Raw genomic sequence first — 18,305 nt, forward strand, 5'->3', positions numbered from 1 at the left:
CCCTCCAATCCCAGAGACCCCCCAATCCCAGGAACACCCCCCCCCCCAATCCAGCCTCCCCCTCCGCCCCCCCCACGCAGTTCCAGCCCCCCCCCCCCCCCCCCCCCCCGATCCCGCGGTGCCCGGATCCAGGCGGGATTGGGTGGGGGGGGGTCACGGGGGATTCCCCGATCCCGGGGGGGGGATCCCCGCTGCCACCTACGTCACGCGCCGCGTCCCCCTCCCCTCTGGGCACGCGCCGACCCCCGCGCCACCCGCGTGACGGCCGCCGCGCCCAGGCCCCGCCTCCGCCCCCGGGGCTGACCAATAGCAGCGCGGAACCAAGGGGGAGGGAGGCTCCGCCAATGAGAGGCGGTGGCGGCGCCGCTCCGCCCGCCGGAGGGGCGGGGCAGCAGCGTTGCTAGGATACGGGGAGCGGCCTGCGCGCCGGCCGCCATGACAGGGCCGCCATGAGGGCGGCGAGGCCGGGCCGCTTGTGAGGAGAAAAAAACAAACAAAAAAAAATTAAAAAAATAACTCAGATAACCCTCCCGGCTCCCTGGGCGGCGCATTCCGTCCCTACACGGTGGCCGGTTGCTTTATTTAGAAAATAAACCCGCTCCTGGCTGCGCGGGGCGGGGGGGACGTCGCCGAGCTTCCCCGCGGAGCCGCCGCTGCCCCGGGCGGGACCCCGCTCCCGGCGCCGGCCTCCCCCCAGACAGCGGGTCCGGGCGGCGGGGCAGCCCCCGCCGGCCAAGCCGTCCGCGTCTCTTCTAACCGGGGCGCTGCGAGGCGAGCGGCCCGTTTATTTTATTTCTTCCGCTCGTTTCGCCCGGCGGCGGCGGGTTCTAGATCGTGTTCTCGAAGATCTGCATGGAGCTCATGATGTCCTCGTCCTGGCGGGGCGGCAGGGGGACGTCAGAGCCCCCCCCGTCCCCTCCCTCTCATTGTTTCCCGACCCCCCCCACCCCCCGGCCGCGTCATTTCAGGAGGGGGCGCGGAACGGGGTCGCGGTCGGCGCTCGGCGGCCCGGCAGCGAGGAGGAGGACGGCGGTGACGCCGAAGTTCCCCCCCCCCGTCCCCGCTCACCGTCTGGCAGGACTCCAGGAACTCCTCCAAGGTCACCGCGCCGTCGCCGTTCCTGTCCATCTTCTGCGAAGGAACAGCGGGGGCTTCAGCGGGGCCACGTCCCGTCCCCCCGCACCCCCCTGCCTCGGTGACGCCCCGGTGTTCCGGCGCGCGCCGGGACGGGACGGCGTCACCTGGAAGAACACCTCCACGTGCTCGGCGGGCGCGCCGTCCCTCAGGGCGGGCTGCGTGCAGCGCCCCATCATGTCGTAGATGGACGTCACGATCTCCAGCATTTCCTGGGGAGGGGACGCAGCGGGGTCACGGTGACGAGACCCCCCACCCCCCCGGGTGCCCCCCCCCAACCCGCGCCGCCGCCCCGCGTCACCTCCTTGGTGATGCGGCCGTCTTTGTTGAGATCGTAGAGGTTGAATGCCCACTCCAGCTTCTGCCGCACCGTCCCTCGCAACAACACGGAGAGGCCGACGACAAAATCCTGCCGGAAGAACCGCGGCGCTGAGCCGGGACGTCCCGCGGGCACCGCCGGCTCGCCCGTTCGCCCTCCCCCCTCCGCCATCCAACGGTTCCGCGGCGCTGCCATTGATCGCCGGACGTCCCCGGGGGAATTGTTTTATTTTTTTATTTTCCTATCGATCCCATTTCTATTCTCACTCCCAGCTATTCTTAATCACCGCGGTAAAACCGGCGCCGGCCCCTCGCCAGCCGCCGCTTGCCGCAGTGCCCGGCGCTCTCCCGGCCCATCGAGGACACCGAAGGTTTTGGCCGCCGCGCCGAGCTTTTATCCCCCCGGGCCGCGCGCGGGGCGAGGGGGGGAAGATGTGATGAATCATGCCGCCGGGCGCCGGCACGGCGTTTCCCCCGGTGGGGGGGCGGCTGCGCGCCAGGACCGCTCACCTGGAAGCAGAGGGCCCCATTGCGGTCGGCGTCGAAGGCGTCGAACAAGAAATGCGCGTAGGTGCTGGAGTCTGCGGGGGGGAGGGGGGCGAGAGCCGGTGAAGCCCCCCCCCAGCGCCGCCACGCGCCGCGGATCTGGCGTTTTCTCCGGCTGCGGCCCTCGGGGGGGGGGACACTCACCGCCTTGGGGGAAAAACTGCGAGTAGATGAGCTTGAAGGTCTCCTCGTCCACGAGGCCGCTGGGACACTCCTGCCGAGGGGAGCGGGCGCCCGCTGAACCCCGGCTCCCCCAAAATCCGGCGGGGGCGGGGGGTCCCGTCGGGACACTCACGTTCTTGAAGCCGCGGTAGAGCGACTGCAGCTCCTTCTTGGTGAACTTGGTCCGCGCCAACAGCCGCTCCAGCTCCTCCGGTCGGTGCCGGACGGCGGAGAGTTCCAGTTCGGCATCGCCGCCGTCTGCCGGGAGACGCCAGCGAAGAGCCCCCCCCGGCCCCGGCGGGGCGCGCATTTGTCCCGCGCCCGGATCCGGTCTTTGCTTACAAACCGCCCCCCCCGCCCCCCCCGCCCCGAGGGGCGCGCGGGTTCGCCTCGTGCCGGGCGGAAAAGCGGGAAGCTCCGAGTTTTCGCATCCTGAGCCGGAGAGTTTCCCCGAGAGGATTCCGGCGGCACGTTCCCGGGACGCGGAGAATCCCGGAGCTGCCTCTCGCCTCCGCCTCGCTAATGCTCCCCCCCCCCGCCCCCCGCCGCCCGCGTCCGGCCTGGCGGAAGGTAATTAATAAATGATGGCTCATTAATAATTCCAGCTCGGGAAGCCCCCGCCGACCCGTTCTGCGCCGAGACGGAGGAGCGGGAATTTCGGGCCGGGGTTGGGGAGCGCGCAGCCGTGGGGACCCCCCGGAAAACTCCGGGGTCCCCCGGGTGCTGCCGTGGGCCAGGGGGGCGTTTAACCACCCCCCTCCCCGTCTGCGGCTGAGCCCAGTTTGCCGGGATCGGGAGCGGGGGGCCCCAGCGTCCCGTCCTGGGGGATTTTGGGGGTCGGTGCGGGATTGGGGGGCGCATGTTTGGGGGAGTTGGTGGGGGATTTTGGGGCCCTGCTGTCCCATCCTGGGGGGTTTTGGGGTTGGTGAGTGCTTGGGGGCCCCATCCTGGAGGGGTTTAGGGGTCAGGGGGGGATTGAGGGGCCCTGGTGTCGCATCTGTGGGGATTTTGGGGGCGGGTGGGGGCTTGGGGGCCCACGGTGTCCCTTCTCCAGGGGGTTTTGGGGGTGGGTGTGGGCTCAGAGACCCCTGACGTCCTGTCTCAGAGGGATTTGGGGGTCACAGTGGGCTGAGGGGGGGGGGATCCCCCATCATCCTGTCCCGGGGGGGTTGGCGGGGGTGCAGAGGCCCCCTGGGGAGGGGTTTGGGGGGTCAAAGGGGCGCCGGGAGGGGGCGTTCGGGAGCGGGGGCCCGCAGCCGGCGCAGCCCCCCCTGGGAAGGTCACGGCAAGGCTGGGCCATGACGCGGCAAGTGGGGGGTGGGGGGGGGTGACTCCCCCCCCCTTTCACCCCAAACCCTCCTCCCGGGGGGGGGCACCCCCCCGAAAAAAAAAAAATCGGATTTGGGACGATTGAAGGGCCCAACAGGTTCTGGAAGTCGGGGTGGGGAGAGGCCGGGGGGCACCCCGAGGCACTGGAAATAAATTAGAGTAATTAAGAAATGAGCTTAACGAGGGTGGTGGGGTGGGGGGGGCAGCGGGGGGGGTACCTTCCACAGAGATGGGCTCCAGGATGCCGAACTGCTTGAGCACGGCGATGAAGAGGAGGATGACGACGGCCACGGCGCACAGCTCCATGCCCTGCATGCCCGCGCTCCCCGGGCCGGGGGCGCGGGGGGGGCGCTCCCCCCTCCCCGGATGGCGGGGCGTCCCGTGTGGGTCACACCCCCCCCCACCCCAACGCCCCCCGAAACGGCGAGGGGCGCCAGGGCGTCGACGGGCGAGCGTGGGGCCTGCGCCGTCCCGCCTGCCCTCCCCCTTGGCACGCGCCCACGCCCCCCCCGCTCCCGCACCCTCCTCTCCTTTTTTTTTTTTCCTTCCTTTATTTATTTATTTATTAATTATTTATTATTTTCCAGTTATTTATTTATTTTTTTTTATTCGCAGCCCCCCAGCCTTTCTCTCTCTCCCCCCCCCCTTCCCCGCCAGCCGCCCCTCGCGGGTTCACATCCACGTGCCGAAACGGGGCCCAAACCAGCGCGGGGCCGTGAAACGGGGTGAAAAAAGGCGATTTTGGGATTTTGGGCCTGGGGGGCAGGCGGGCAGTAATCCCCCCCCCCGCCCCACGGGGGGTGTTTAGGCGAAGGCAATTAGCGGTGCGGCTAACGAGCGGCGGGGGAGGGGGGAGCAGCCCGAGGGGGAAACTGAGGCAGGAGGGGGGCGGGGCGGGGTGGGGGAGGGGCTGTCCCCGCCCCCTGGCGCAATGTCCCGCGCTCGCCGTGACCCCTCCCCCCGCCACGGCCGGCCCCATCTCCCCCTCCTCTGCTGCGCGGAGGGGCGGGGCTTCCGCCATGGGGGCGGGGCTTCCGCCGCAGTGGGCGGGGCTACAACGGGGAGGTGGGTTGCGGCTCGGTGGGCGTGGCTACGCGGTGGGGGCGTGGCTACAGCCGCTGTTGCTAAGGGCGGGGTTGCGGTCGCTGAGAGGGTTGCTAAGGGCGGGAGGAGTGACGCACTTCCGCTTCCGCCGCCGTCCCGCCCGCCGCCGCCGCCATGGCGTCAAGGTTACTGCGGGTGAGCGCGGCCCTGCGCCTGCTGCCCGCCGCCTCCGCGCCCGCCCGCCGCCTGGCCGTGCCCGGTGAGGGGACCGGGAGGGGAACGGGGACCGGGAACGGGGCGGGGGGGGGGGCGCAGGGGGGGCCTCCCGGCTCTGACCCGCCGTTGCCCCCGCAGGCGGCCTGGCCAGCGACGAGGAGCAGGCGACCGGGCTGGAGCGGAAGGTGCTGCAGGGCCATGAACAAAGGGCTGGTGAGTGGGGGAGGGGCGCTGCGGTCACCTTGGGGGGGGGAGGGGCAGGGGGTGCCCCCCCGCTCACCCCCCCGCCCCCCCCAGGACCCCTACAGCATGTTCCGGCCCAAGCGCTACGCGGGGACCAAGGAGGACCCCAACCTCGTCCCCTCCATCACCAACAAGCGCATCGTGGGCTGCGTCTGTAAGTGCCCCCCCCCCCCGGCCCCCCCGGCCCCCCCCCACCCTCCCCCTCCTGCCTTCTCACCCCCCCCAGGCGAAGAGGACAACAGCTGCGTGGTCTGGTTCTGGCTGCACCAGGGGGAGGCCCAGCGCTGCCCCTCCTGCGGCGCCCACTACAAGCTCATCCCGCACGAGCTGCCCCACTGAGCCCCCCCCAAAGAAAAAAGGAAAAAAAAAAAAAAAAGAGTCGGGGGGGGCGCACAACGCCACAGCACCCGCTGGGCGAGGTGGAGCCGCCCCCCCGCTGTGTGAGACCCCTCCTCATAAAGAGTTTGTGTGCCGAGACCCCGACTCTGTCTGCGCCGGGGGGGTGGGGGAGCACCCGAGGGTGCTGCTGGGGGGGGGGGCACCCGTGGGGGGTGAGGAGCGCCCGTGGGTGCTGCTGGGGGGGGGCACCCGTGGGGGGTGAGGAGCGCCCGTGGGTGCTGCTGGGGGGGGGGGGCACCCGTGGGGTGCTGCTGGGGGGGGGCGGGCCGTGGGGGTGGGGGTGAAGCCGTTTTCTGAGGGGGGGGGGAGGGACCCCCCGGAGGTGCGGAGTGGAATTTGGGGTGGGGGGGGGACACCCCAGCTCTGCTGTCCCTCTGTCCCGGGGGGCTGTGGGAGCGAGGCCTATGTGGGACGCCCCCTCCCCAAAACGCAGGCCCGCCCCTCCTGGGGGGCCCTTGTGGGGTGTGGGTGCCTCCCCCCCAAGAAAAAGGGGTCCCCGTGGTCACCGGAGCCCCCAGCCCCGCGCTGTCCCCGGGGCGGTGCCGGAGGCTGCCGGCTCCCCAGCGTGGCCCCTCCCGCCGCTGACGTTACCAGTGACGCCAGACTGGCCGGCCCGTGACATCACGCATACGCGCACCAGCCGGGGAGGGGGCGGGCCTCTGGGGGCGCGAGCGGCCAATGGGAGCCGCCGTCGGCCGTGACTGACAGCCGGGAGCGGCGGAGGCGGCGACGTCACCGCGGTGGGCGGGGCTGCGGGCAGAGGGCGCGCGGGGGACGCGGCGGGCGGGGCTTCCTCCCTCTTCCCTCTCCCCCCCCGCCCGGCCCCCACGTGAGGCGGGCGGGCGGGAGTGCGGCGGTGACGTCACCCCCCCGTGTCGCAGAGGGGCGGGGCGGGGGCCCCGCCGCGCGCCGGAAGCGGGGCGGTGACGCGCGGGGGGCGGGGGGGGGGGCCGCGCGCGCGCGGCAGGGCCCGGCGCGGCGCGGGGCGGGGCGGGCGGACAAGATGGCGGACGGGGGACAGCGGCAGCGAGCGCGGCGGCAGCGGCAGCGGGGGCTTCGCCGCCGCCCGCGGAGGAGGAGGAGGAGGCGGCGGCGGGGGGTCCGGCGGGGCGGGCCCGGAGCAGGAGACGCAGGAGCTGGCGTCGAAGCGGCTGGACATCCAGAACAAACGCTTCTACCTGGGACGTCAAGCAAAACGCCAAGGGCCGGTTCCTGAAAATCGCCGAGGTGGGAGCGGGAGGGTCCAAGAGCCGCCTCACCCTCTCCATGGCGGTGGCCGCCGAGTTCCGCGACTACCTGGGCGACTTCATCGAGCACTACGCCCAGCTGGGGCCCTCCAGCCCCGAGCAGCTGGCCCAGGCCTCGGGCCCGGCCGGCGAGGACGGGGCCGGCGCCGGCCCCCGCCGCGCCCTCAAGAGCGAATTCCTGGTGCGGGAAAAACCGCAAGTACTACCTGGACCTGAAGGAAAACCAACGCGGGCGCTTCCTTCGCATCCGTCAAACCGTCAACCGCGGTCCCGGCGGGCCGGGGGGCTTCCGGGCGGCCCCCCGGGCTTGCAGAGCGGTCAGAACCATTGCCCTGCCCGCCCAGGGCCTGATCGAGTTCCGCGACGCCTTGGCCAAGCTGATCGACGACTACGGGGGCGAGGAGGACGAGCTGGGCGGCCCCGGGGGCGGCGGGCCGGGCGGCGGGGGGGCTCTACGGGGAGCTGCCGGAGGGCACCTCCATCACCGTGGACTCCAAACGGTTTTTCTTCGACGTGGGTTGTAACAAGTACGGCGTCTTCCTGCGGGTGAGCGAGGTGAAGCCGTCCTACCGCAACGCCATCACCGTTCCCTACAAGGCCTGGGCCAAATTCGGCGGCGCTTTCTGCCGTTACGCCGAGGAGATGCGCGACATCCAGGAGCGCCAACGGGACAAGCTCTACGACCGGCGCGCCGGACCGCCGGGTCCCGGCAGCGGCAGCGGCGCCGGCGACGACTCCGACGGCGACGACGTGGACGACGACTGAGCCTCTCCCCCGCCCTGAACCCCGCCGCCGGCTCCCCCTTTTCCCCACCCCCCCCCCCCGGGCCCCCGTTTTTCCCCCCCGAAACCCTGCGACGGGGCCAAGGGGTCCCCCCGAGCGCCCCCCCCCGCCGCCTCGCCGCCAGAGAGAGAGAGAAACCGGCTTGACCGCGACGCCCGACCACGTCGCCGCCTCCTCCGCGTTCGCCCACCCACGGGACGAGGCCGCCGCCGTCCCCTCCCCGTCCCCGCGGCCCCCTTTGGCTCGGCAGGGGAGGGGGGGGACGTCAGCCCGAATCCTCTCCCCTTCTCCCGCGCCGACGCGGTGCCCCCTCCACTGCCACCGAAACCAGCAGCCGCGCGCCGAAACCCTCGCCGGCGGAAGAGGAACCGGGCACGGGGGAGGCGGAGAGCGACGGACAGCGAGAGCCGGGGCAGGGGGGGGCCGTATCTGGACCAACGTCCGTTCTCTCTTCTTCTATTTTTCCTCTTTTTTTCCCCTCCCTTTTCCAGATCTTTTTTTGGGGGTTTTTGGTTTTTTTGTTTTTTTTTTTTTTTTGGGGGATGCAAACCGCTAAACTCCGGGGCGCCCAAACTGGAAACCACAGCCGAGCTCCTGCGCGGCTGGCGGGGTTCCTGCGAATGACGGAACACTTTCTGGGTTTTGCTGACTGATTATGGTGGGTTTGTTTTTTTTTTTCATCCCCCCCTCCTTTTTCTCCTCCGATCGCGTCGCGGGGGGGGGCAGGCGGCGCAGGCAGGCAGGTTCACGCAGGCACAAAGCACAAGGAAAAGCTCGGCAGGGCGCGAGATCTTCCTGAGGCGCGGCCAGGTTTCACCGGCGCCGAAGGCAGCTCCACCGGGACCCCGAAATTCGTCCCCTTCTCTTTTTTTTTTTTTTTTTCTATTTTTTCTTCTTTAGCAAAACCTAAACGCTGCCGTTCCTCGGCAGCACCGGCAGGACTCTGCGCCCCGGCGGCCGGCGCGTTCCCTGTCAGCTTTTGGGGTTTTTTTTCCCTTTTCTCTGTTTTATTTTATTTTTTTTTTCCCCCCGGCCACACCTGGGCTGGAGCCGCCAGGGTCCCTCCGGCCGTCACCTCTCGTATTAAATGGATTTTTCCACTCTCAAATGTCTTTTTTTTTTTTTTTAATTTTTTTTTTTTTTAGCCGTGTTATCCCAGGAACTCTGAACTGCACGGGGTTCATCGCTCTCCATTCCAAAGTTTCAAGTCTTGTCTGACAGCTTCTCCAGTTTTAGGACTTGGGTTTTGGTTTTGTTGGTTTTGTTTTTTTTTTTAAATTACTTTTTTCCGCTGTTTTTCGGGAGCCCCGCGCCCGCCCGCTCTCTGCTCTCAGCTGCCTCCTTAATTTATTAGCGCGGATCCCGGCGTCTCCCTCTCTCCGTATTTATTGGGAAGCGAGGAACGGCCGGCGGCGACTCGTCTTCGCGGGGCGGGGGGACGCGCTGCCTCCGTCCCCCTCTCGCCCCAAAAACCCAGCAGAGCCCCCGGGGGGAACGTCGTCTGTCCGTCCGTCCGTCCTCGCCTCATCCCGCCCTTCCGTAGCTCTTTTTAAAGGGATTTTTACCGCGGATTTCTTCCGTTCGTCCCGTTTTTAATTCTTCTCCGCCGCAAAGGACTGCGTTTCCTCACTCACACGGGAGCAATAGTCTTTTATCTCCACGTCCGAACCGCGTCCGTACTGTATTTTGTACCCTAAGGCAGCTCTTTCCAGTGACGTCCTGCTGTATCCACCCATCCCCTTCCAGTTCGGTGTTCGCGCCTTTGCCGCGGAGAAAAGAAACAAAAAAAAAAAAAAAAAGGAAAAAAAAAAATCGACAAGAAACGCCGCCGACGCCTCCGGAATCGCGCGGAGCAGCGATGGACTTGCCCGCGTTCGGGAGCCGGTTGCGAAGACGCAGGCGGTACCTCTCCTTTTATTTTTGAAGAGGATCATATATATATATATATATATATAAAAAATATATATATATTCTTTTTTTTTTTTTTTTGGCTGAATCGCAGTAATTTAGCCTTACCTTTCTACTCCGGGGTAGCGGCGCGCTCGCCGCTGGCCCGGCTCGGCTCTCCGTAGCCGCCTAGGAAAACAAGTGGAAGAGGAGGAAAAAAAAAAACCAAAACAACCACAAACACACAAAAAAAGGCAAATAACGCCAAAAAAAAAAAAAAATTCCTAAAAACCAGGACCCAGCGCCGCAGACAGCGTTCGCTTCGGCAACCGGAAGCCCTTCTCCCGCCGGAGGAACCTTCCGCAGCCCCATGTGACCTTCCAGCGAACGGGTGGGACGAGCAGAGCGCGTCGGGGAAAGAAATCTTGCAGCGAAAAAAAACCAAAAACATCGCAACCCAAGAAAAATCAGAAAAAAAAAAGAAAAAAAAAAAAAAGGGTTTTGAACCTGCCAGCGGCCGGTGAGAGCCATTCGGAGAGGTGGGCGGAGGAGCCCGGGCGTGAGCGAGGACGCGGGTGTTTCTGCGAGGGGAGCAGACGAGGGCTCGGGGGTTTTTTTTTGGGGGAGTTTTGGGAGTTGTTTTTTTTTTCCCGGTTGGTTTATCCCGCAGACGAGAGGAGGGAGCCCCCCCGGCGGAGATTCCCGAGGACGGCCGGCGCGGTGTTCGGCGGCGTGGCGGTCGTCGCCCCCTATATATATGTATATACACATAGGCGTGCGTGTGTATATATACGAGGTCGGGGTGGGCTTGGGGTTTGGCTTGGATTCCGTAGAAAACGGGCAAATCGCTTTTTATTTTTTTTTTTTCTTTTACCAGAAGGGGGGAAAAAAATTATCCCGAATTCTTGGAGCTTCCAGATTTCTGTTGCCCCGGAAGGGACGGTTTGAGAGCGCGACTATCGCTGTACAAAAAAAAACAAAAAAAAACAAAAAAAAAGAAAGAAATCTTGTAAATCTTGTATAGCGCCCCAAAATCGATGTAAATACCCAAAGCGTCCAGGCCGAGAGCGGGGAGCCGTCGGCGGCTCTGTGAAAAAGTTAAAACCGCTTCGATTTTTTTCCCCCCCAAGAGAAAAAAATACGGAAGAAAATTGGAATTACCCTGCCGTGTTTCCAGCCGATTCGGGTCGCGGGCACGAGAATCCCCTCAGGGTCGCTCGCTGCCCCGCCGGGGAGAGTGGCGGTCGCTCTTGTCGGCGATGAAAAACACTCGACCCGCCGGCTTCTCTTTTAAAACAGAACAAAAAAAAGTTTTAAAAAGACAAAAAAATAGAAAATAGGAAAAAAAAAAAAAGAAAAAAAAAGAAGCGTGAGCGAGCGATGGCGGTGCTGGAGCTGATGCGCGAGGGGTCTCTCAGCAGACGTTCGCCGCCCGGAGAGCGTTCCGCGTGGGGAGCGGCTCGGCGCCGCCGCGGCTCGCTGGATGCCCGGAGAGATGTTCCCCGGCGGGCGCGGCTCGGGCGCCGCCGCCCTCCTCTTCCTCGCGGAGCCGGTCGGGCCGGCGGCAAGATCGCGGCGCCGGAACGGGTGGTGAAGAGCGGCGGCGTTGGCGGCGTCTCTCTGGCGTGGGGTCGCTGGCGGCGTTTTGGCGCCGAGGCCTCAAAACCGCGGCCTCGCCGCGAGCCGGTCCGGCACAGGCAGCGCGCCGGCCGTTCGGTAAAACATCGGCGCGGGAGACAACCGGATCCTCCGCCCGGAGCCGCCGGCGTCGGCCAGCGTCCGCTGAGAGACCGAACCCTTCACCTCGAAGTACCTTGACAAAAAGAAGAAAGTTTTATTCCTCTTATTTTTTTAATGAAAGAAAAACAAAAAATAAAGCAAACCATGCACTTTAGGCGGCCCAGCGCGGGGCTGCCGGCGCCCGGGGGGGTCCGTCCCCCCCCTCTCTCCCTTCCTCTGCGGCCGGCGGGGCGGCTTCGGGAGTCGCCGGGGAGCGGCCGGCGGTTGCCGAAGGCAGGTCCTGGATTTTACCACTAGCAAAGACGACGCCTGAACGTGACGAACTCCTCACGCTAGCGAGCACTCCTTACCGTAGCAGATTTTTGCAAATGGAGTTTTACAAGTCTATATTTAAAGAATTGTATGTTTGTAACAAATAAAAAAAAAAAAGTATGCGGAAAAGTGAATGAAAAACCCAACCCGGCCCCGTCTCGCTCCTTGTTGGGGGGAATCGGGGGCGTTGGGGGCTCCCAAATCTGGCGGTGAGCGGTTGAGGGGCGCGAGGGATGGGGAGGGACGGGGGGGGTCTGGCACGGCACACGCGTCGGCGCCCGCGTGCGGCCCGCGCCAGGCGTTAAGGCACGTGGCCCGCGCCGGCCGGGGTGGCGGCAGTCCCGGCGAGGCGACGTTCCCGCGCGGCCCCGGCCGGCGCGTTCAGCTCTGCGGCTCCCTGCGGGCACGGGCTCATCTGAGGACACGAGCGCGAGCTGCCTGCGCATGAGCGGCCGCCGCCGCCGCACGCACGCAACCGCAGCCTCGCCGTCATCGTCTGTCCCTGGCGCCGCGGGCAGCCGGGGCCTGGCCTGACCCCATCTTTGGGGAGGGGGGCGGCCCGGCTCCCTTCCGAGCGGGTCCCTCGCCCCTCGGGGAGCAGCTGGCGGCGTCCCCGGGGACCCCGTCCCGCACGTCTCCCGGATTCCGGGACCGGCAGCTGCTCCGGCCTCTCAGGATGGAGCCGTGGCGGGGGGGGGTGTGGGGTTGCGGGGGGAGCCGCGGGGACAGCTGGGGGGGCCCCCGAAACGCAGCCGGCGCCCGCGGGGCAGGTGCAGGGAACCTGAGCAGCTGTGGGGCCGGGATGGGGGGGGGGGAAATGGGGCCACCCCCGAGCTCCTCCGCCCCGCGGCAGGGGCCGCACGGAGCCCCCCGCTCCTTGCTTGCTGCTGGGGGGAAACTGAGGCACGGGGGGGGGGAGAGGACACTCGGGGGGGGGACAGCGACAGCACAAAGGCACCTTCCTCGTCCCCCTCCTCATCCTCCTCCCTGTGTTTTATCGCTGCCGCTACCAGCCGCCGTCCCTGCGGCTCTGAGTGTGCCCCCCACCCCGTGCCAAGCCCCCCGGGGCTGACAGGGACGCTCTGCGTTTCGCCGCTGCCCTTCTTACCCTGCGGGGCAGGACCAGCCTTTATTTCTGTATTTCCTGGACAACGCGCACAGGGAGACACCCTACGGCACCCCTCGCCCGGGTCTCGGCGTCGATTAAACCCGGTTTAAACCTCTTTAGGCTGCGCTTCAGGCCCTGAGCCCTTCAGCCGGCCGCGGGGGCGGTGACAGGGCCCGGGGCGGCCGGGGCGCGCCGGAGGGGACAGGCGGAGCGGCCCTGAGGCCTACAGAGCCCGCGGGCCCCGCCGGGAACCGGGCCCCGCTGCACCGGGGAGACCCCCGGCCCACGACCCGGGGCGCGGCGGGAGCCTGACAGCGGCCGTGCCCGCGCAGCGCGGCCTGGAACCCACCCGTAACGGAATGGAACCGGCCGCGGCGCTGCCCCAGCACCGGGACCGCGCACACAAACACGGCCGAAGTGAAGGCGGGAGGAGACACTGGGCGGGAAAAGCTTCTCTCCTCCCATTGGCTCTGCCGGCTTGTCTGTCTGCGCGCGGGGGGGGGGGGGGGCGGCCGGCTCGTTCTGTTGGTGGGCTTTCACGTCACTCGAGCCGTTCGGGCACGCCCACCCGCTCATCCCCGCCCTCGCTCCTTGCGTGCCGTGCGCAAAAGGCAAAGGGGGGGGGGGGGGGGAAACAACCTCAAAACACCCCCGCCCCCCCGGCCGTTAGCCGCGCCGCCAGGCGGAGCCAGCGAGGCGGCCAAGAAACAGCGCCCGGATTGGTGTCGGCGAGATGTTCAAACTACTATGGGAGGCGCTGATTGGCTCCTGGCGGCCGTGGCAGGCCGGGCTGGCTCCTCGCGCTCGGGAGGGTTATTGTCTGGCGGCTCCCGAGGCGGCTCCCGCGCGGACTCGGCACCGGAGCTCAGGCGGCGGCCTCGGCACCATGGTGAGGGGCGGGGGAGGCGGCCGGGCTCCGCACGGAGCTTCTGCGAGCGGTGGTGGGGGCTCCGGGGGACCGGGCGCCGGTACCGGAGGCGGTTGGGAGGCTGAGGGCGGGTGGAGCGGGCCGGCCCGGGCGGGTGGGCGCAGGCCCCGGGGCTGACAGCCGGTCGCTGTCAGCGGAGAAGCCGGTCAGCGCCGCGGTCGGGGCGGGAGGGGGGACGGGCGGCTCCTGTGCCCCGGCGAGCCGTGACCTTGGGCCCGGCGCCGCTCCCCACCCTTCCCCCGGAGCCTCCGGTTGGCGTGGGGGCCTGGAGATGCGCCCCAAACCCCGCTCACGCCCCCCCCCCCCCCCCGCCTCACCCCACGGGTGCTGTAACCGGAGCCCCTCGGCGAGTTCTCGTGGTGGAGCCCCTGGGGAGGGGGGGTTCGTGCTTCCCGAAAGCCCGGTCCCACCGATCGGGCCGGGAAGAGCGGGGGGAAGGCGAGCGGCGGAGCCCGGTGGCTCCTTGGGGCTGTCAAAACTCGTTACGGCTTCGGTTGCCGCGGTTTGGGAGGGGAACTGCCTCTTTACCGCGACTTCCCGGGCTCCTGTCTTTAAGAAGTTGGCTGGTAAAAGCAAAGAAGCGGTTGTCAGGGGCGCCGGACGCGCGGAGCGGCCCGAGGGACGGCTGTCAAGCGGCCCAGGCAGCCCCCTGCCCCCAGCAGCGCTTGATTTCCACGGTTTGGATTCCAACCGGCTCCTCCGCGCGCCGCTGGCTCCCCAGGGAAAAGTGAAATGATGGCGTTTCGTGGGAAGGGGGAGAAGACGGGGGTTCAACCCTCCCCGGAACCTGGCGAAGCCGGAGCTGGAGGGTCTGTAACGGTCGCTGAGGGCTAACGAGGAGATAAGGGCCCTCCGATCGCAAAGGGTTAACGTGGCAACGCTGCGCGACGTTATGCAACCCGGAGAAAACTGGCGCTGAGGATATCGCGTAACTTGTGGCAGTAGATAAAAAGTTGCTTTTTGAAGTATTTTAGTCCCGTTGGAAGCAAGAAGAAGAAGAAGAAAAAAAACCAAACTGTTGCTTGCCGGCTGCGAGGGACCCCGCGCGTTAAACGCAGTGAGGTTTCGAGACGGGAAGGAGACGTGCGGTCCCCTGCGGATGAAGCCGCCGTCTCCCACCTGACCGAGCCCTCGCCGGCGCCGCGTCCCGGGAAGGAGGAGGAAACCTGCGCGGCGTTCGGCGGGGGGCCGCTCGGTGGCAGGGAAACTGTCGTGGAGGTTCCTCTGCCCAGCCCTGCGGAGGGCTGAGCCGTTGGCGAGGACGAAGGCAAACCTCCAGACTTCCGCTGTGAGGCTTTTCTTCCCCCTGCGCAGTCAAAGAGCCCGCAAAAAACCGCCGGCTGGGCGGCTGCCGGCGGGAAAACGTGGCGGACAAGCGGGAAAGTCCGCAGCCGGTTGATAAAAGCGCTCGGTGTGAACGGGCAGGGCTTTCCCAGAGCTTTTATTTCCGGAAATGTCCCCAAATCCCCCCCCCCTCTTCCTGATTTTTGTACCGAGCGATGTTTTCGACTGATCCACATCACTCCTGGCGCTCCAAAGCCTTTCTGGACGCGTCTCCGAGGCGCTCCCGGCAAACCGGAGCTGGACGCTTCTCCTCCGGAGCCTCCCGTCCTGCCGTCGGCTGCCGGAACACCGCGGGGAGGATCCCACCTGCGCTGAGCGTCGCCGGGCGCTCTGCTCGTTTTATCACCTCCCGGTTCATTATTTTCCCCCTTGTGATTTTTTTTTTTGTTTGTTTGTATTTTTTTCTTTTTTCCCCCCAATCTTTGAGTTTGAACTGGGCCAGCGCGTGGCGTTAACTGCTGCCTCGCCGGGACGCCACGCGGATCTCGGACGGCCCAGCGTTTTATTTTAAGGATTAATACGCTCAATTAGCGTCGCCTCCGACTCCCGGGGGATCTCTGGATCCTGCCGTTTCTCCTGAACCGGCGGGAAGGGCCGGTGGCTCCCTCGCAGCGAGACGCAATTCCCGCTTTTTCGAAGGAGGCGGGGATCGTGGGATCAAGGCACGGTGTAAAAAGAGGGATTACGAGTACCCAGCGTGTTTTAGGGCTCCGCTTTCCCATATGGAGGCTCCTCCGCTAATCGCGGGTCAGGAGATTTTGGGGATTGTCCGTGTTTTTTCTTAAATGGACCGGATTTTGGGTTGGGAATGTGGCGTTTCGCGCGGAGGGCGCCGGCTCTTTCTGACGGCCCCGCTGCGCTCGCCTTCGTTAGGAGTGGCTCTCGTTAGCGCTTGTTGGGTTTTGTTTTTGTTGGTTTTTTTTGGAGCTCCCTGATGGTTTTCCCACTCTGGAGCAGGAAGGGAATTGCCCTTGAATCCCGCAGGCCTGCAAATTCCTACGGATAGAAACAGCGCAGCCCGTGTCGGAGCGGGAAAATGAGCCTGGAATAAAACCGTTCTCGGAACTGCCGGAAAAAAAAAAAAAAAGAAAAATGTCCAAAAAAGAGGTTTTTTTGAGCTGGTTTCCCTGCGTTTGACGTTTTCTGGGAAGATAACGGGAATAGCAGAGAGGCTGGGGGCGATAAAGCAGCTGCCGAGCCCCCCTTGTCCCCTCCGATTTCCGTCGTTTCGGGTCGTTGGAGAGGCCGGGAGCGGCAAGGGAGCGCGTTTGCCTGCGGATTACGGAGCAGCAGGTCTCTCTGGATTAATTAAGGTTAATTACTAGGCGCCTTTCTCTCTGGCAGGCTGGCGGTAAGGCGGGAAAGGACAGCGGGAAGGCCAAGGCCAAGGCGGTGTCGCGCTCGCAGAGAGCTGGGCTGCAGGTAAGGCACAGCGGCGCCTCCCAAACCGGGAATTCCCGAGTAAAACCTCCACTTTCGGGAGGCAGGTGACCCCAAAACCCCCCAGTTTTGGGGTGGAAACGGAACGCTTTAGGATTTGTGTCGTCATTATGGAGCGAGGAGGACGGGGCTGCTTGCTCCCGCAGAGAGGGCGCGAGGATTAATTTGGATAACTCACCAAACCCCCCCGCGAGGCTCTGCCGCGGCGTCGGTTCCCCCCCTAATTAACGGCCGCGGGGGCTCCGGGCGTTAACGAGGTTTCGGTTGCTTTCCCCTCCCCTCCAGTTCCCGGTGGGCCGGATCCACAGGCACCTGAAGACCCGCACCACCAGCCACGGGCGCGTGGGCGCCACCGCTGCCGTCTACAGCGCCGCCATCCTCGAGTACCTCACCGCTGAGGTACGTCCTCGGGTTTTGGGTTTTTTTAAAACCCCAAAAAACCCAATGGTTTCCCTCGGGATCCCGATTTTTTTTTTTTTTTTTTTTTTTTTCCGGCAGGTGCTGGAGCTGGCGGGGAACGCTTCGAAGGATCTGAAAGTCAAGCGGATCACTCCCCGGCACTTGCAGCTGGCAATCCGCGGGGATGAAGAGTTGGATTCTCTGATCAAAGCCACCATTGCCGGCGGGGGTGGGTATCGGCCTCGCCCACCCCCTTCCCGCCTTCCCGGTCCCTAACGGGGAATTTCAGTGAGAGGAGGGGGGGGAACACACGGGAATTCGGCACCGGCGGAGCGATTCGGCTCACTGTTTTTCCCCTCGATGGGTTATTGTGGAACTCTGCAGGGAACCAAGGAATTTCGTGGAGTTTTTTGGGTTTTTTTTTTTTGGGAAATCTGCGAGTGTCTGATGGGAATCCCTTCTCTTCTCTCCGCAGGTGTCATCCCTCACATCCACAAGTCCCTAATTGGAAAGAAAGGACAACAAAAGACGGCGTAGGGAGGGGAAACCAGCGGCCCGCTCCCTCCCGTCAGCCCTAGAAGAGAGGAAAAAAAAAAAAAAACAAACAAAAAACAAACAAACAAACAAAAGCTGGGGATACGTGGAATTTTTTTAAGAAGTAGCCCAGAGGAAGATTCTCGTAGAAGGTAGAGAAGAGGAGGAGATGCGGGTTGGGGGTTTAGAGTCCAGGTTCGTCAGGTGGCAGCGGTGGGTGCGGGGAGCGAGGGGCTCGGCTGCTCCCCGGGGTTTTGTATTAAAAACGGGAACGACAACCCCTTTTTTACAAAAAAAACAGCTTTTCTGTGGCGTCGTGGGGCGGGGGGGGCGGCGCCGGGGCGCGTTCGGGCTCGCCGGGGGCTGGGGACAGGCGGGACCCCCCCCCCCCGCCCGCCGTCGCTGTCCCGCGCCAAATGCAAATGTGGCCCCGCCCCGTATGCAAATGGCGCCGTCACTGCGCGGTCCCGCCACTTATGCAAATGTTGCCCGGAGGGGCGGGGCGTGCCTGGGGCTCCGCCCCCCCCGCCCCCGCATGGCCGGGGCTGCCCCGGGTCCTGGGGCCAGGGCGTCGGTCGGCCCTGGGCGTGTGGGGGCGGCGTGTCCGTCTGTCCTGGGCATCGCGGGCCGGGCTGTCCGTCTGTCCTGGGTGTGGGGGTCCTGGATGTCCGTCTGTCCTGGGTGTGGGGGTCCCGGGTGTCTGTCTGTCCCAGGCATGTGGGTCCTGGGTGTCCGTCTGTCCTGGGTATGGGAGTCCTGGGTGTCTGTCTGTCCTGGCTACGTGGGTCCTGGGTGTCCGTCTGTCCTGCATGTCCATCTGTCCTGGGTGTCCCATCTGCCCTGAGCATACGGTTGCCAGGTGTCTGTGGGTCCTGGGTGTCCGTCTGTCCCAGGTGTCAGGGCCCCGGGTGTCTGTCCCGGGTACTAGGGTCCCTGCCCAGCCCACCCCTCACCGCAGCCCCCATCCCGCCGCAGCCGGGGCGGGGCCGTGCCGGGCAGGAGCCGGACAGGTGCCGCAGGCCGGCGGGAGGAGGAGGAGGGAGCTGGGAAGGCTCCAGCACTGGCAACTCCGGCGGCCGGTTGCATCAGGCGCCAAGAAGCCGCCATGACTGCCGGCCTGGGGTGCCGCCCGCCGCCTCGGCCCCAGCCCCGGGGCTCGGGCCCGCCCGTGCACCCTTGGCCGCGGCGGTGC

General features: G+C 65.8%; 4 protein-coding genes across 6 annotated transcripts; 3 read left to right on the forward strand and 1 right to left on the reverse strand.

The window, feature by feature from the left end:
* Positions 1 to 535: 535 nt before the first annotated feature.
* Positions 536 to 14,583, reverse strand: KCNIP3 (potassium voltage-gated channel interacting protein 3). Of its 3 annotated transcripts, XM_086767977.1 has the most exons (9): positions 14,576 to 14,583; positions 3,708 to 3,824; positions 2,294 to 2,418; positions 2,143 to 2,212; positions 1,963 to 2,033; positions 1,436 to 1,543; positions 1,242 to 1,346; positions 1,069 to 1,131; positions 536 to 875 (listed from the first exon to the last, which is right to left on the reverse strand). In XM_086767977.1, the coding sequence occupies exons 2-9, from the start codon at positions 3,802 to 3,804 to the stop codon at positions 828 to 830; spliced, it is 687 nt and encodes a 228-aa protein (XP_086624103.1). In that variant the 5' UTR covers positions 3,805 to 3,824; positions 14,576 to 14,583; the 3' UTR covers positions 536 to 827. The 3 variants fall into 3 exon arrangements, with proteins under 3 accessions (XP_086624103.1, XP_086624104.1, XP_086624102.1); XM_086767978.1 differs by lacking the exon at positions 14,576 to 14,583 and having other exon boundaries at positions 2,143 to 2,158; positions 3,708 to 3,866; XM_086767976.1 differs by lacking the exon at positions 14,576 to 14,583 and having other exon boundaries at positions 3,708 to 3,864.
* COX5B (cytochrome c oxidase subunit 5B) lies at positions 4,649 to 5,423 on the forward strand. Its single transcript, XM_086767992.1, is given in 5 exon segments — positions 4,649 to 4,792; positions 4,888 to 4,943; positions 4,945 to 4,962; positions 5,047 to 5,146; positions 5,219 to 5,423. Coding segments are annotated over 5 exon segments (372 nt in total). The 5' UTR covers positions 4,649 to 4,707; the 3' UTR covers positions 5,332 to 5,423.
* Positions 5,796 to 7,548, forward strand: LOC147597460 (transcriptional regulator protein Pur-beta-like). Its single transcript, XM_086767735.1, is given in 5 exon segments — positions 5,796 to 5,855; positions 6,273 to 6,572; positions 6,574 to 6,828; positions 6,830 to 7,081; positions 7,083 to 7,548. Coding segments are annotated over 5 exon segments (1,188 nt in total). The 3' UTR covers positions 7,404 to 7,548.
* Positions 13,187 to 17,416, forward strand: LOC104483475 (histone H2A.V). Its single transcript, XM_086767982.1, has 5 exons — positions 13,187 to 13,357; positions 16,085 to 16,162; positions 16,466 to 16,579; positions 16,679 to 16,808; positions 17,055 to 17,416. The coding sequence occupies exons 1-5, from the start codon at positions 13,202 to 13,204 to the stop codon at positions 17,114 to 17,116; spliced, it is 540 nt and encodes a 179-aa protein (XP_086624108.1). The 5' UTR covers positions 13,187 to 13,201; the 3' UTR covers positions 17,117 to 17,416.
* The last annotated feature ends 889 nt before the right edge of the window (positions 17,417 to 18,305 follow it).

The sequence above is a fragment of the Chlamydotis macqueenii genome, chromosome 27 (assembly GCF_036417535.1).
Source record: "Chlamydotis macqueenii isolate bChlMac1 chromosome 27, bChlMac1.mat, whole genome shotgun sequence".
Classification (NCBI taxonomy): domain Eukaryota; kingdom Metazoa; phylum Chordata; class Aves; order Otidiformes; family Otididae; genus Chlamydotis; species Chlamydotis macqueenii.